At 38.5% G+C, this 18,455-nt stretch overlaps 2 protein-coding genes across 3 annotated transcripts in view; both read left to right on the top strand.

Moving 5' to 3' along the window:
* Positions 1–18,455, top strand: part of LOC106080295 (uncharacterized) — a 95,222-nt gene that overhangs the window by 32,888 nt on the left and 43,879 nt on the right. For both annotated transcript variants that reach the window (XM_056013684.1, XM_056013683.1), the window contains exons 4-5: positions 670–723; positions 4,091–4,210. The gene's annotated coding sequence lies outside the window, so the exon portion shown is untranslated. The remainder of the gene's footprint in view (positions 1–669; positions 724–4,090; positions 4,211–18,455) is intronic.
* On the top strand, positions 4,060–5,109 carry LOC106070350 (uncharacterized). The gene has a single exon (XM_013230230.2). The coding sequence runs from the start codon at positions 4,060–4,062 to the stop codon at positions 5,107–5,109; it is 1,050 nt and encodes a 349-aa protein (XP_013085684.2).

Below are 18,455 nucleotides of genomic sequence, written 5' to 3'. Positions count from 1 at the left end.
GGCACCATAGATTTTCATAAGAAAGCAGAAAATAGCCATGGCCAGGAATCACTTTGTCTGGAGACCCTGTCCCTTACCATAATCTATCCGTTTTGAATTGAATACTTTTAGCTTACCCACTTTTCGCCAATTCATCCAGAATTAATCTCAATGCCTGACAAAAACTAGAGATGTCTTAGGTCTGTAAAGTGTCACCTATAAACTCGCGTGATACTTATCAGTGTGATGTCTTGGCCTTAATTGCATCGACGTGTACATTACAGTAGCTCAAAAGTTAAATCAATAGGATGGCTGCCTGGTCGTGCGGTTTGCGCGCTGAACTGTCGTTCGGATTTATCGACGGTCGAGGGTTCAAACCCTGCCCGCTCCCATCCCCCGTCGTCCTGCGGGAGTTTTGGACTAGGAAGTAAACTATCTTCAACTCTGAAACATCCGAAACATATAAAACATTTTACAAAACAAACAAACAAACAATAAAAAATCCAAGAAATTGCAAAAGTAGTCAAGAAATTTCTTGTCTTAATAATGACATTAGCGAAGAGCAAATATCAAAATTAAATATAATTAGTCAAAGTATTGTACAATGGTTATGTGGCAAAATGTGTAGGTCACAGCTCGAAGACAAGCCTTATTATTATTAATGATTTTATTTTTATTGCATTTAAACAGTTCTTGCTATGGCTAATGGTGGAAAGATAACTGCATTTGAAGGCCCATTAAATTGTAAGTATTTTAGAACTGCGTTATTGTAAATAACTCTTCGTTCGCTCACTCATTATTCGTTTGTATTGAAATCCTGAAGAAATAGCCACAAAAAACATATTTATTATTCCAAACCAGCCTATCTACATTATTATCGGCAAAAAGAAGGCAAAGAAAAAACTTGTTACCTAACTATTGAATGTAATTAGTAATTGGTTCATACAAATCTATTATTAATCTATTATTAAAACTCTCATGTGACAATTTTGTAACTACTTTATCAAATCTGTGGCATTTTACGTCTCGAGAGACGATCTTTTCCCTTTGCAACTTCTTGTGGGACTAAAGAGGCCAGTCCTTGATACACAGCTGCGATCGCAGGTTGGGCATATGTAATCACTAGGCGCCGTTGCATTTTCACCCTTCTTTCTGCTTCTGTTGTGTATGACATCTGCAATCCGTGTTCCTTCCTTTATGCTCTCTCTCCATGTGGATCTATCCAGTGCCACGTTTTCCCAGCTGCTAGTAAAAACAACATATCCTGATTTCTACAAGTTTCAAAAAACAAATTCCGAGTATAGCCTGTGTTTTGCATTAGAAGCATTTTAGTTATACTTTGTTCTTTGTTTTTTTGTTTTTTGTAGCGGCCCCCGAAAGGGGAAAAGACGCTATTAGTTTTGTGTGGCCTGTGTGTCCGTCCGTCCCGTTTAGATCTCAAAAACTAGAAGAGAAAATGAAAATCGGACATTATGATATTTTAGATCATTCAAAGTTCTGATGCAACGGCTACTTTTTTCTATTCCGAAAGTGAACTATCTAATTTTTAAAATTTAAAAAAAAAAATTAAATTATATATGAAAGCAGATTTTTCAAAAAATTACGAGTCTAGATATAGTATTATATAAGATAAGAAGATTCTATATCTAGACCTAGATCTAGACTTAGAAACTGAGATCTATTTCTAGATCTAGACTTAGATTTATGTCTAGATCTAGGCTTAGACTTAGATCTTGAATCTAGATTTAGACTAGGTCTAGATCTAGCTAGATCAATGTTTAGTTTGTATGACAAATGACAATAGAGATATTATTTTTTATTTGCGAGGGGAAAGTCTTGTGTACCTTAAACTAGTTCAATACTTTTTTTGTGTTGCCATTTTCTCTAATTTTGTTAAAAGAATAAATCTTTTATAGTTTCTCTTTATGACAATGTAACATGTTATTAATTTAGAATGTATGGATAACTTTAATAATTATTATTTCAAAAAATATATGTGTACGCTAAATAATTTATATAGAGACTGTGGCTGAGGGGTAAAGCACTTGGAGCTGGAAGTCCCGTGTTCGAATCCTGGTGAAGACTCTAGGTGGACCATTTCGGGGGCCGATTTTGAGTTTGTGTGTCCACACAAACTGTCTTTGTAAACTTGTTTTTTTATGTTGCATGGCATTTAAAGCTCATCTCAGTTATACAAAGCTCTTTAAGAAATAGTTTTTTTAATGTTGTTTTTAGATGAAATATGTAAGAAAACACAAGAAATTATTTTTATAACCACTTTTCATAGTAAATAGATCTATATCTAGAATTGTCAAAAACAGTATTTCCCAAATTTTTTCCTTAACGGATCACTTCGCAATATCTGAGTCTTTAGCGATTAGAATAATTATGACCGTGCCGCTGATAACTTATCATCAAAGGCCAATGTGTGGTGCAAGTAGTGGAAATCTTTTGAGAGATAGAAGTGCGATTAGAATAATTATGACCGTGCCGCTGATAACTTATCATCAAAGGCCAATGTGTGGTGCAAGTAGTGGAAATCTTTTGAGAGATAGAAGTGCGATTACAATAATTATGACCGTGCCGCTGATAACTTATCATCAAAGGCCAAGCTGTGGTGAAAGTACGACCATGTTTCACTTTATTTGATTTTTCAATCGCTCTTTCTTGAAAATGGGCTAGTCATTTTTAGCCTTGTAATAAGGTTTTATTTTTTTCTAATAAAGACGGACTTCCTTATAAACATTAAAGTTACAAATTGTGTTATAGGACTTTATTTCTATCGATATTTCATTTCTACACGTAGCCTATATGTAAGTATGTATTTTGTTTATTGATATTCATTCTACATATTGAAACTGGTGGGGGGGGCCTCTAGTGTTGTGAACATACCCGTCATGATGAGGTTCCTATAGCCTTAAAATTAATAGTTTGAGTGCTTATTGGAAATAATCTTGCATGTATATTTAGGGTGTCACTCTCTATCTCTTTCTCTCTCTCTCTGTCATTTAAATAAAAAAGGAATACATTAAATATTGCTCATTTAATGCTTTTTAAAATTACAATTTGTTAGATAAAATTATCAGGTGATGAAAATATCAGGGGATGAAGTGACCGGGGGATGAAGTGACCAGGGGATGAAATGACCGGGGGATGAAGTGACCTGGGGATGAAGTGACCAGGGGATGAAATGATCAGGGGATGAAATGACCGGGGATGAAGTGACCGAGGATGAAGTGACCGGGGATGAAATGACCGTGGATGAAGTGACCGGGGATGAAGTGACCGGGGATGAAGTGACTGGTCACCCTGTAGAATAGCTTCAACATATGTTAAATAAAATGGTTAGACCAGTGATAACCAAATTATTGCTTATGAGTCATACCCAGCCTGTGAATAAGGGTTATTCGACCCATCGAAAGTCCTACTCACAGTACATAATAAAGCATTCGATGAGTTATTTCTTATTTATTATTTTGCTTTGATACGGCCCATGACACGAATATCGGAAATCTAAACGCAAAATATTTACCATCACAGAAATAGATATTTAGCAAAAAGTCCCGCCCCATTGAAAGTCTGTATAAATGTATAAATAACTTATTTGATTTCTATATAATAATCATATTCAGAATACTTAATAAGCTAAAAATGTATAAATAACGTGATAATAAAAAGGCATGTCTTCGAGTCCAATTTACTTAAATTCAAATGTTTTTAATTTTACCTTTCTCAGTTTACCTACATGTTTGTCATAAAATAAGGCTACTGGAAAGAAAGGTTTTAACAAAAAGAATATCGGTGGATGAGTGGTAAAGTTTCAAACTCAGGGATAGCTGGGATTTTCAACCTCGGGTTTTTGAAAACGCTCCTGAGCTCACCCAACTTTATTGGGTAACTAAAAGTAGTAAAGGAACGTAAATGATTTTGTTTATTGTACTGACCGCAACAAATATCCGCGATTGTAAAAGTTCAGAGATGTATTATTTTTATTTGTATTTCATTTCATTTTTAAAGTTATTTAATTTAATGAGAAAACCTTTAACTGATACTACAATATAGGCAGCATTTATATTGCTAATGCCTTTTATTTATTTATTTAAACCCGCAGCTGAAGAGAACATACATCAGCACAAAGAGAAGAACGTTATTTTAATTGTTGGTCGTTCTGGGAATGGAAAGAGATCTATTGGAAATTCTCTTCTAGGAGAGCCACCATTTTTTGAGACAGGTACTTACGAACAAACATTAGATCTTGTCTATAAGGACAGTGATAAATTAAGAGTTATAGTGTGTCCTTTTATCGGAGACACTGGAGATGACATAGACGCCAACCTTCAGGAAATCTGCGATGCGACTAGGAAACTTAAAAATATCGTCGGCGACAGAGACATCGATGCAATACTCTTCGTTCTGAAATACGGAGTTCGATTTACCAAGCAAGAAAAAGACGCAGTGCAACGAGTTAAAGACGTATTTGGGCCAGATGTCTTTAAACATCATATAATTATTGCATTTTCATACGGTGATTTGTTTGAACAAGATAGCCTAAACAAATCTGCAATGTTTTTTGAATGGTGTCAGCAACAAACTGGTGATATAAGAGACATTTTCGTAGAAAACAAATATAGATGCATTTTATTTAATAACAAAGATAACTATCAAAATCTCAAATCAAAGCTAAACTCTTTGTTCGAATATATTAGCAACGAAGAAACTGCAACACTACATAAAAATTCTCAAGAAAATATCAACCTTGATATTTCTGATAAAAGCGAACCTACAGTAAATGCTGACAGAAAAAGTGATGAACCTGCCATGACTAATGAACAGACAGTTACAAAATACGATCTTAACAATATTTCTAACTACATGAAAAAAGTAAAAGCAGAAATTAACGAAAATACAGAAACAGCGGTTTCTACTGGTATTTTTGATGATGCCAAAAACAAAGCTAAAAATGCTTTTAAAAAAAGTGGCAAATATGTTTGTGGTAAAGGAAGAGTTGTACTAAATAAGATCAAAAACGCATTAAAAAATTCAAATAGCGAAATTGAAAGTACTCCAGGTGGTTCACAAAATTTGAATGGAACTGAAAACAAATCATCTGAGGATGGTGAAGCTGTTTAATGTCAAACAAACAAATTTTGATCATATAACAAACATTGTGGAATAGATACACCAAAAGACATACTAGTGTAGATTCTGAAATAAAAACACCACAAAAAACGAGATTACAAAGAGAGTTTGTGTTATTTTTGAGTTATTGTGTTATTTTTCACATAAAAGCAAACATGACAACACGTCGTCTTTAATAAGACTCTTCTAACTATTATTGAATAAATAGAGTAGCGTTAAGTGATCACCTAAAAACAGAATGTAAACCTTCCAGACAGTGTCGGTGGCACCTGGTGCGGTAGCTCAGGGTGTCACCCTCCCCCATCAACTTTCTTCAAATATGTTCCAATAAACACTATTGCTAAATAGTTCTTTTTTGTTGAACAAATACAGCAAGCTGATTGCCCACTTTTATTGATTTTTACTCAAATGTAAAATGAGTGTCAATTTTTTTATAAAATCCCACTGTTTATGACATTTATTTAAATACTATTGCAAATTTTACAATGATATTTAATTAAAATTAGAAACAGACTTAACATCACCTGAACATGTTTCCTTTGTTATACTTTAAGACAGAAATGGTATAACGCTGTGCTGTATCATTTAAACACAAAAATACCATCTAGATGTGTCTAGGCATGTTTGGGCATATATCTAGAGATTTTATAATTAACTTTTCCGATGTGTCTGCTTTTGCCAAGATATAATTTTTCCAACTTGTTTGCCACCCCTAAATTGGTGTCGACCTGTACGGACCGCACCTCTCATCCCCCCACAACCTAGTGACGCCACTGCCCCAAGATAAGTATCTCTTCCCATCGATTTCGTTAATATATTGGAGTAGACGAGTTAGGAAATTAAAAAAAAAATGAGCCCGCACAACTAGCCAGTTTCCCAAGCGAAAAGCATAGTAGGCCTACACTTGTGCTAATATGTTTATATTACGTCAATGTTTGTTGTGAATGTGTTTGTTAGTTAGTACTTAACAGGATGTGACATAATAAAATTATAGTCTTCAATGTCTACCAATATCAACACAAAATCTATGTTCATTAATTGTTATTATTAATGTGTACAGTATGTTTTTTACTGTGACAGCAGAACAACCCTATTACCCTTTAGTAGACATGTTCGCACACATATATAGCCAGATCTATCCACTTTATTTTTGCCCCATTAGATCAATTAAATTCGAAGTAGCAACTGAAAAAAGTAGTGCTTCCACTGGTGACTGAAGTACAGTCCTAGCTAGGCATACCAGGACTCGATGGCTGACCATGTACGTGCAACCCTTTGAAATCTGAGTAGTCAAATTTTAGACATTTTTTTACACTTTCAAATCAATTAATTTCTGCTAGGAAGCAACTTAGGATATAGTGCTTCCACTGAAATAATGTTAATTATTATTGTAATAAACTAGAATAGACATAATCTGTAAATGTCCGACCATGTGCGCTTTATTATTGGCTCTAAATTCAATATTCTATAGCACGTTAGTCGTGACGATTTGTTTTCATTTGCACATAATTATAGTCATCATTATATTTAGTAAAGGCCTAAAATATGATACAAGTCTTTTGTTGTTTTTTTTTTTTGTCTTGAAGGAAAAATTCTAACCAGCCATCTTTCAATTTGATATACGTGAACGTTTGTTTAAACAACATTGAAGAGTCCAGTCATATTGGTAAATGTATTTACGTCTTGCGGAGTTGAAGTCGGTGTTAGCGCTCGATAAAATAGTAGGATGAACACGTCCACCAGTTTATGATAGAAGAGATATAAGAAAGTTCTTTACATCGTCTGAGTGAAAACGTTAATTAATGTCGACGGAGCACTGGAAGCAGCAAGAAATCAAAATATACGAGCATCAGCAGCATGATGTAACTTCGTGTTTTTAGTACTTCGGTAATGAAACTGCAGATATCTCAGACACTGAACAGATGCGTTTGAGCGTTGGATTCGTTGGTGGGGTTGTTCTTGAGAAGAATTCATTGGTTTTGTTATTGTTCTTAAGATTGACGCACTGCCTGTGTCTAATGCCATTGTCAGTGAATACATTATCTGCATTTTACACATTGACAGACTACTCGGCTAAGGCTATTATGGCTGCCCCGTAATAGATAGAATTAAAAACTGTGTTCAGGCATTTATTCGGGAAAAATATCCAAAAGCAGCCATAGTCCATTGCGCGTCTGACTTAATTTTGTTATCAATTGTTTTAATGTTAATACTTGATATATGTAAGTTATAGTCCTTAGTCATTGTGGGTAATGCGTCTTTTATTGTGAACAAGGGCTTCCTGCCTAAGATGGCGTTCAGTGTTGAATGATTAAAAGTGTTCGGCCCAACTACGACAATAGTTGCCTTAATTCTTCAAGACATACTTAACATGGTGGCCAGGACATACTTAACATGGTGGCCAGGACATACTTAACATGGTGGCCAGGACATACTTAACATGGTGGCAGCGGAAAGTGAAGTACTTTCACTCTCGCTAAAAGTAAAAGACTAGACGTCAAGGGAGAGATTAAAGATAAATTGAAAGCTATATCGGACAGTCTACCCCCAAGGTCAAGTACGTGTTGGGCTATCAAGGGAGGCAACTAAGAGATTAATACATCAGACAGTAAAGACAGAGTTACACAAGATGTCGGAAAATCTACTGGCGCCCCCCCCCCCCCCCCCATTTGCCTGGAGCTAACGGAAGGGAATGTTAGCGAAAATTTCAGACGGTGTAGGCGGCAGATGGAAATATATCTGCAGACGACGGGGACCTACGGAAGGCCCAAAAGCCAACAGAGGGCCATCACGCTACATTGTGCCGGCCCACAGGCCATCGAAGTCATTGACCAATTCACATACCAGGAAGGGGAGGACGAGTGCGACCCGGAGACATTATTGAAAAAGCTACACGACTACTGCAACCCAAGAGACAACGAAGTGTTAGAAACGTTTCGCTTTTGGAAATTACCGTCTGCTTCCCATTTGAAACCTACCTAACGCAGCTAAAGTCCCAGGCACATGCAATTTCAGGCAGCCAGACAGGATGATCCGGGACAAAATAATGTTCTCCACAGACAGAAAAGTGCAGGAAAAACTATTGGCATACCCAGAGCTGTCCCTAAAAAGAACAATTGAGATTTGCAGAGCCTTCGAACAGTCAACGATCAGTGTTGAGGAAATACGAGCACAACACTTGAAAAGAGTCTTAAATAGGGAGCATTACAGACTCCCCACATTTGAAGATACCTTACACCAGTTCGAGAACGCCAAAGTCTTCTCGAAACTCGACGTTAAAGAAGCCTATTGGCATATTCGCCTTGACAAAGAATCAAGTATTCTGACAACAATGATAACACCTTATGGCCGTTATAGATGGACAAGGCTGCCATTCGGACTAGGTGTCAGTGGAGAAATCTTCTAAAGAAAACTGTCACAAGCACTTAAAGGCCTCAGCGGCTGCATCAATGTTGCCGACAACATCATTGTAGTGGGTTGTGGCAGAACAATGGAAGAGGCGTTGTGGGACCATAAGGCAAAACTGGAAAATCTGCGAGAAAGATGCAAAAGAAAATCCATAATACTGAACGAGAGCAAAACATTGGAACACAAAGAGGCGGTCGAATTCATGGGACACATCATCAGCGCACAAGGCATTAAATCAGACCCCAAGAAGGTGCAGGCCATAGTGGACATGGATCGCCCTACAAACGCGCAGCAAGTCCAACGATTCTGTGGTATGGTGCAGTACCTAACCAAGTTCCTTAGCAACCTGTCAGCCATATCACACCCCTGCGGGAACTCACCAAGAAAGAATCAGATTTTGATTGGAACGAGGAATGTGAAGTCGCCTTTAGGAAATTAAAAGAAATGATAACAGCAACCCCTGTGCTGGGTTTCTATAACGCAGCCTAATCCCTTGAAATTCAGGTCGACAGCAGCCAAGATGGGCTTGGTGCCGTGTTGATGCAGGAAGCGAAACCATTGGAGTTTTTCTCAAGAGTCTTAACACCAACGGAAAAGAGATGGACTCAAATTGAGAAAGAACTACTGGCAGTAGTTTCCGGACTTGAGAGGTTCAATCAATACACTTTTGGCAGACCCGTCACAATCTTAAATGACCACAAACCCTTTGCTACCATCTTACAAAAACCCTAAACCAAGCCACAAGACGGTTACAGAACCTCATTATGAGAAGCAACAGATATGACTTCACATTCAAGTGGGTTCGCGGAAACGAACTGTACATAGCCGACACGTTGTCCCGTGCATGCAACACTAAGCTGTACATAGCCGACACGTTGTCCCGTGCATACAACACTAAGCCATTTACTAAGAAATATTGAACCTCAACATTGAATAAATCGTCGATATTCCCGATCCACTGCTAGACCGAATTAGAAGCGAAACAGATGCTGATGAAACTCTACAAGCTCTCCGAAAGACCATTGAAGACGGTTGGCCTGTCAAGAAAACTGCCGCTCCCGCGGCTCTGAGGCCCTATTATGATTTTGCCGAAACCCTGAGTATAAGTAATGGAATCATCGTAAAGCGGGAAAGAGTACTAATTCCCAAAAGCATGTGCTCAGAGATGAAGGAGAAGTTACATGCCTCCCACCTAGCATACGACAGCATGATGAGGCGGGCGAGGGCTCTGATTTTCTGGCCAGGAATGGCTGCAGAAATCAAACAGATGTTCGACTCGTGCACTGCCTGCCAAGAGAATAAGCCAAGCAATCAAAGAGAAACGTTGTGGCCACATTATGAAGGAAAGGGACCTTGGGAAAAGGTTGGAACAGACTTAATGGAGATCCAAGGGAGAACATACTTGATCACAGTGGACTATTTCTCAAATTGGATCGAAGCTGACTTATTAACAACATCAACCGAGGTGATTAGAAAACTGAAAGCTCACTTTGCCTGACTCGGAGTCCCTAAAGCCCTAATCTCTGACTGCGGGCCTCAATACACGTTTCATGATTTCGCCGTATTCACTAACAGATGGAACATATCGCACATCAGGTCCGATCCCGGACACCCCAAAGCCAACGGAAAAGCAGAGGCCGCAGTAAAAACAAGCAAAAACATGATGGGAAAAACTATCGGAACCGGAGATGATCAATACGAAGCCCTGCTGGAACTTCGCAACACTCCCAAACAGGACTATGGCTATAGCCCAGCCCAGTTGTGTTTGAACAGAATACCACGGTCACTACTACCCCTGACTAAAGCCCTTGAGACCGAAGGCCTGGGGGCGAAAGCCCGTCACAGGTACATCATAAAAAAACACTATGATAAAAGAGCAAGAGACCTGCCCCGGCTGAATGTGGACCAAAACGTTTACTTCCAGAGTCCAGGAAACAATGATTGGCGGCCTGGCAAAATCATTATGAGAAACAGTGGGCGGTCCTACACCGTGAAGGGAACAACGGGCGGTACCTACGTTAGGAACAGAGTGCACATCCGGCCCAGGAATGTCCCGTACTCAGACATCTTTTCAGATGACGAAACGGCAACCCATGAGGCACCACTAGTTGCCTCACCCACAGACATAACACCACACCCTGCTTTAGAGTCCAACGCCGGCCCTGATGGGATCCCACCCTTGGCTCACGGAGCAGAGCCTATCGTGTGGAGGAGTGGATGAACGAGAGCCACCCCTACGTGGCACAAGGACTATGACATGGGCAAGTGGGTTAGAAGCTCGTTGACTTCGGGGTAGACCTAAGTTCCTTGAACTCCCAGGTTCCCCACCTCGACAGTTTAAACCCAAGCAAATAATATCGGCATCGAAGCAGTGACTGGCTAACACTGAATACAGGTTTTCAGTTGAACATTTAGTGAATACAACAGTTGTTCATCGATAACGATCAGTTCTCTTGTATTAGTTAACAACAAAATCGTACGTTTATAAATTTAATAAGCCAATGAAATGTTATGATATAATGATGAACGAATAATAAGATCTAGTAGCATTTACAGGGCAAATATAATTTAAACATATTACTCAAATAACATAGCACACCTTAGTTCTCAATGCCACCATTGATCAGGGCCCGAAGAAGCCCACAACCTAAACCATGGAGGCAACAGCCAGACCATACAATCACTATCAAGCTTGACTCCAACAGAGTCCCAATCCTGCGTCCCTAAATAATAAAAAATAAACATTCCTTGAGATCTCCATTCCCAAGATCATAGGACCAACGAATTTCGAGCTACGACATTCAGAAAGCAGTAAAATAAACTAACTTACCCAATACAGGGGAAGAAAACACCAAAGAACGCAACTCAGCAAAGTCAGCACAACCCCAACAAAGGCAATGACGTAATGACAACAAAGCGCATCTTTAGGAACAGAAACTTACGAAACCTTATGGTGCTCAAAAGAAAATACCAAGCAAGATGCGCAAGACAGTGACAACCCCTCAAGTTCTCTTGTTCCTTTTGTTGTTATATTTGTTTGCTAGATCGTCATAGCCTTCAATATTGATGTATATTATGTTCTACGTATATTATATGTTCTACTCATATTTATAATGTTGTTTACATACCAATGTTGTCTGTTGAAAATGTTATCAGCGTATGGTAGTATCATCGTGTCATTGTATGTGAAAAGGTTATTGTCTACAATGTACCACCGTGGTGAAAGAAGAATGTTTCTGCCAGGTGTTCGTTTTGGAATGTTTGTAGTGAACAAGTTTCGTCGATAGAAAGGGGAGGATGTTAATACTTGATATATGTAAGTTATAGCCCTTAGTCATCGTGAGTTATGCTTTTTTTGTTGTGAACAGGAGCTTTCTACCTAAGATGGCGTCCAGTGTTGAATGATAAAAAGTGTCCGGCCCAATTCTTCTAGACATACGTAACAGTGTGTATGAAAAAATAGCATTTATCAAAAAGTCGTAGACCCCCGTGCACATCTCATAGACCCTCAATTCCCTTTTTAACTTTCGTATACCCCGTGGGAGTCTTCGTAGACCCCTGGGGGTCTATATAGATCACTTTAGGAATCACTGCGATCTGTTGGACAGATAATACCCATCAGTTACTCTGGCGAGGGTGTCATGTGGCCAGCACAACGACAAACCGTCTTTAATTTTCCCCAATAGGTACTTATTAGAGCTGGATGGACTAAGAGGCTTTATAATGATCCCGACATTAAAAGTACCAGTCTTCAAACCGGTTTGGAAGCCACACGCTTTACCCCTCAGCCACCGAGCCTCCGATGTCAAGTGCCCTGTCATACGCAATGTCTGCACCTGGTTTGATCAAACTTTGATATCATGTTCAACATTATAGATGTACTTTCAGTTATAGTTTTATCTACATGGTTCCTGGTCATTTCATCCACGGTCATTTCACCCCCAGTCACTTCATCCCCGGTCATTTCATCCCCCGGTCAGTTCATACCCGGTCTCTTCATCCCCCGGTCATTTCACCCCCAGTCACTTCATCCCCGGTCATTTCACCCCAGTCACTTCATCCCCGGTCACTTCATCCCCCGGTCATTTCATCCCCGGTCTCTTCATCCCCGGTCATTTCATCCCCCGGTCATTTCATCCCCTGTATTTTTCACCATCTGATCTTTTTATCTAACAAATAGTCATAGAAATAGATGACCTTTACATCATCTGCCCTATAGGCCTAGATCGCAAGATCTGAAAGGGTACTTATCTAACTTTTTGGACATGTTATGCTATTAATATATGGTTATATCAGGTTCCGGCTTCAGTAATGGTAATGGATATTATCTTATCACTAATGATTTAAATCACGAACACAGAGGATCCAAATATGACTCCATTTTAACAACAGAAGAAGACAATTAAAGAAGACAGACACAAGATAATAAGAACAAACTTGGGAAACACGTGAACACAACTAAACTTGACAAAAATAGTAGAACAAGGGAAATAACACAAAGACAACACAACCGATACATAAAGAAACTAGAACAAATACTAAATAGAGCAGTGAGATTTATATCAAACAAATAGTACAATTTCATTTAAGTAACACCATTAGTAAAATCACTAAACTAAGAGACACTTCAGGACAGAAGAATTAAAAAAAAATTAAAGTAGCTATAATACATAAAACACTAAACCATAACTTATAAACCATAACTTATAAACAGAAAAACAAAATCCAATCAAATACAATGACACTACCATAATGTAATAACGATAGTAAGGTTCATACTACGGTGGGAACGGAGACATCCATAAACGTGCATAACTAGATTGACACATGAAATGCATAAAGTAACGTCTGTAATAGACCTATATAAGATAAGTTATAAGCACTCTACTACCTATGAATCGCAAGGTCTGAAAGGGAAACCTCAACTCTACTACCTATGAATCGCAAGGTCTGAAAGGGAAACCTCAACTCTACTACCTATGAATCGCAAGGTCTGAAAGGGGAACCTCAACTCTACTACCTATGAATCGCAAGGTCTGAAAGGGGAACCTCAACTCCACTACCTATGAATCGCAAGGTCTGAAAGGGGAACCTCAACTCCACTACCTATGAATCGCAAGGTCTGAAAGGGAAACCTCAACTCTACTACCTATGAATCGCAAGGTCTGAAAGGGGAACCTCAACTCCACTACCTATGAATCGCAAGGTCTGAAAGGGGAACCTCAACTCCACTACCTATGAATCGCAAGGTCTGAAAGGGGAACCTCAACTCCACTACCTATGAATCGCAAGGTCTGAAAGGGGAACCTCAACTCCACTACCTATGAATCGCAAGGTCTGAAAGGGGAATCTCAACTCTACTGCCTATGAATCGCAAGGTCTGAAAGGGGAACTTTAACTCTACTACCTATGAATCGCAAGGTCTGAAAGGGGAACTTTAACTCTACTACCTATGAATCGCAAGGTCTGAAAGGGGAACCTCAACTCTACTACCTATGAATCGCAAGGTCTGAAAGGGGAACTTTAACTCTACTACCTATGAATCGCAAGGTCTGAAAGGGAAACTTTAACTCTACTACCTATGAATCGCAAGGTCTGAAAGGGGAACTTTAACTCTACTACCTATGAATCGCAAGGTCTGAAAGGGGAACTTTAACTCTACTACCTATGAATCGCAAGGTCTGAAAGGGGAACTTTAACTCTACTACCTATGAATCGCAAGGTCTGAAAGGGGAACCTCAACTCTACTACCTATGAATCGCAAGGTCTGAAAGGGGAACTTTAACTCCACTACCTATGAATCGCAAGGTCTGAAAGGGGAACTTGAGCTCTACTACCTATGAATCGCAAGGTCTGAAAGGGGAACCTCAACTCTACTACCTATGAATCGCAAGGTCTGAAAGGGGAACTTTAACTCTACTACCTATGAATCGCAAGGTTTAAAAGGGGAACTTTAACTCTACTACCTATGAATCGCAAGGTCTGAAAGGGGAACTTTAACTCTACTACCTATGAATCGCAAGGTCTGAAAGGGGAACTTTAACTCTACTACCTATGAATCGCAAGGTCTGAAAGGGGAACCTCAACTCTACTACCTATGAATCGCAAGGTCTGAAAGGGGAACTTGAACTCTACTACCTATGAATCGCAAGGTCTGAAAGGGGAACCTCAACTCTACTACCTATGAATCGCAAGGTCTGAAAGGGGAACCTCAACTCTACTACCTATGAATCGCAAGGTCTGAAAGGGGAACCTCAACTCTACTACCTATCAAATGCTTCAAAAGGCATGTGTCTTATATACTCTGACAACCAGTGCAACGTTTGTGAGGTGGACCCTAGAGATTAATTGAAAGATATCAACAAAGCTTGAAATCACTGTTAGAGTCATACCTTTGTGGCAATCTACTAACATTGACAAGAGAGGAAAGTAACTCTGAAGGCTCGCCTCTGAGTCCACTCAGTTCTAATGGGTCCCTACATTAGTTGGGGAAAAGCAAAGGCGGTGCCAAATGGCACACTCGTAAACCGTAGGCCACATAAACAGTTGGCCTTTATATTATCTACCTCAGGGGTGGGCAAATTACGGCCAGCGGGCCGCTAGAGTTTTTTATGCGACCCGCGGACCCCTACAGAAATAAGTTATGTCCACAGATTATACATATTAAAATGCAAATATATATTAAAATTAAATCATTTTAAATATCTATATAAATTATTGAAACTTCTGATTCGCATCAGTTATGATGAAAGGGCAATAACTGTCATGTCATTCTAAATAGTTTAAAGTAAACGAAGTTAGTATTCGTATTGACAACAAGTCGAAACATTCAGTAAAAGCCACAAACTCAGGCCAGTATCGATTTAATGCTTTGAAGAACTATATTGAAAGTCTTTGCGAGTGTAGCAACCGATGCAGCACGAGCTTTGACTGAGAGTTTTTGTAATCAATAAATAAAAGAGTAATAATTCAAACAATAAGCTCGAAACATAGTAAACTGGAAAGTTTTTTTATTGAACATCGAACATATTGTTGAGCCAAGTATCTCAGTGATCAAACTTATAAGAGCTATGGGTCTTAGTCTTAACTACAGGCAATTCCAAAAAGTAGCCTACTTGAAGATTTGGAAAGAAAGCATTCTGATGATCGGTAGCACAGTAGTATCCGCTGGCTTAGCATAGGCAAGGTATATGCGGCCAGCGATTCCTGAAATTTTTTCAATGCGGTCCTCCATATAAAAAGGTTACCCACCCCTTATTTACCTTATAGACCACTTGGTCTAAAAGGGGAACTTTACTTTCTAAAGTTTTTTTATATAATGTTATTTTCTTATTTCAGTTTTTTTTTTCGCCTACTCAATATTTGCAATGTGCGACATTTCTTCAATGGAGTGTGTGAGAGAGAGAATAAGAAAGGTATAATCTCTACTCAGTAGCAAGATCAAGGGCTTCAAACACTAAAGAACATATTTTTGCATATCATTTGAGATTTTTATAGGCGTGTTCTTTATTGGTACGCTAGCAGAGAATAATGTTTTTATTTTCAACAGAGCTGGCTATCTTTCCTTTCATTTTCGTAAGCTATAAATTGTACATCTAATGAGGTCACTGATATACACAATAACATTATGTGTAATGTTCTAAATATATAATTCTCTTCGCTACTTGGCCTCCTTCCCGACTTCACTAAAAGGATTGGCTTGCCCTTGAGATTGGGCGTTTTTAAGTCAACTTTTGTCTCAGAGAAACGGATTTTCACTTAAAGTCTTAAATCTATTTAAAGTATCCAAAAAGGAATTGTATTCTTGAGTCTGTTCCAAATAAACTTACATTTTAGCCTAGAAACTAATTTGTTAATGTGAGGCAGTGTTTCCCAAACTTTTGACTTAGGTGTACCCCTTTTATAAGTTTTGTAACACCAAGTAGCCCTATTTCCTGTCCCCCTCCCCCTTTCCAACTTTCGGGCTTGGCTGTTGTGTTAATGTTAAATGTTATCTATTCAATAGTATCTGATTAAATCAGGGTAATAGTTTTTTTTTCAAGCTCATCTGCGAACTGGTCCAATGCTCTGTTAAGCATTTCATAGTATCAGCATTAATTTAGTAGCCGAATATTTGTTATAAACTCATGCAGAGACTGGAAACGAGTCTACGTCTCCATGACCTACTTTCATTTTCAATCAATTTAGTTTTGCGATGGCGGCTTTCGCTTTATCATGACAGTAGAACAATATATTTTTTTCTCTCCTTGTAATAACAAACTGTGGCGCCTGACCTGCTCGTGTGGTTTAGATATTAAGCCCGGCGAAACTACTCTTACTAACAGGTGAGGGCGAATACCTGGCGCCACAAAACCAGGAGCTTAGGGCAGATGAAGCTCGTCAGCCTAGTAAGGCAATTCATCTAGGAGAGGGATACTCTGACCTCAGACCCCCGTTGCCTTGCGGTACTGAGGCGAAACTTTTAAAACAACTGTTTTATTGTCACTTTGTATTGGTACACAAAAAAAAAAACTATAAATCTTTTACAATTATGTATTTATTTGGTAGGCTTTTGAGGAAAATATATGTAAGTATACATAATGACAATTCAAAATATAAAACTCTTTACGTTGTGGTCTTTGCAACATTTCTATTTAAAATTTAAAAGATTTAAAAGATATAAAATTGAGAGTATTAAAGAATGTGAATTTAAAATCATTAATAATTAATTTTTATTAATTAACTAATTATAATAAATTGGTATTTTACAAAAAATCTGTATATTTAATAAGGTGCAACGCTTACCCCTCCAAAGTCTTCCCGTACCCCTGGGGGTACCCGTACCCCACTTTAAGAAACACTGATGTAAGGAAATGATGTCACACTGTGTCAAAAGCTTTCTTGAAATCAATAAAGACATGAAAAAAAAAAGATTCTGTTAGTGTTAAAAATTTGTCTCAAAATATCTTGAGATTTAGGATTTGTTCTGTTGTGCTGCCACCTTGTCTATAACCCGCTTGTTGATCTGATATACTTTTGTCGGTTTTAGCCGGTTAATATTCAATCGAAGTCAAAATACAGAGAATAATGGAGATTAATGGTCGACATGTCCTGTGTGGTGCCCCAACGATCCAATATACTAAGGGATAAGTCAAGGCAGAGGCGTAGTGAGCAAAACGTGCGCCTGGGGCAAGGTACCCTATTGACGCCCCCCCCCCAAACCGTTTTCCATGAGCATCACATAGAAATATAGACTGCGTGTGGCGCCCCCTTAAGGGTGTTGTAATTGTTTTCTTGTAGTCTCCATTGTTCTAGTGTTAGCGTGTTCACGTTCATATCTCAAGTATGTTATTAATGTGTTGGCAGTCTTTAGTTACGATCTTCTTGTTCATGTTAAAAATTGTATTTTGTAAGGATCACGAGTGATACTTTAACAAAGGAAGGAAGGAAATGATGAGCTATTAATAAAAAAAAATTCCAACTGGCCATTGAAGTGTTTGTGACAAAATATATGTTTTTTTTTTAAAGGGGCTCACATTGACTTGGTGAGAAAATTAAACGGCAATAATTTAAATAAATATTTTACCAGGAATAGATGTTCAACACAGTGCATACACAGGGGTTCATTTAGTACAATTTATATAACAATTGTTACACGCAAATAAGAGCCGACTTTTTATAAGTATCGCTTTGTATTGCGCCTATCCCGTGCTTCTATAGCATGCTCATAGCGCTCTGGACCAGGCAGCCATATCCCTCCCCAAATGGTCCCTGGTTCAAATACTGACCGCTGCCATCCCCCGTCATGGTATGGGATGTTTGGGTAGCCGCTAGGAACTAAAAATTTAAAAAAAAAGTAAAGTTCCCCTTTCAGACCTTACGATCTATAAGACAGATGATGTAATTATCTTTAAATCTGAAAGAAAACTCGAAACATGTAAAACCAGCAA

The sequence above is a fragment of the Biomphalaria glabrata genome, chromosome 16 (genome assembly GCF_947242115.1).
Source record: "Biomphalaria glabrata chromosome 16, xgBioGlab47.1, whole genome shotgun sequence".
Taxonomy (NCBI): domain Eukaryota; kingdom Metazoa; phylum Mollusca; class Gastropoda; family Planorbidae; genus Biomphalaria; species Biomphalaria glabrata.
This window is presented reverse-complemented; position numbering and strand designations above follow the sequence as displayed.

Excerpts from the sequence above, each read along its gene's own strand:
- LOC106070350 (XM_013230230.2), top strand. The coding sequence starts at position 4,060 with ATGCCTTTTATTTATTTATTTAAACCCGCAGCTGAAGAGAACATACAT.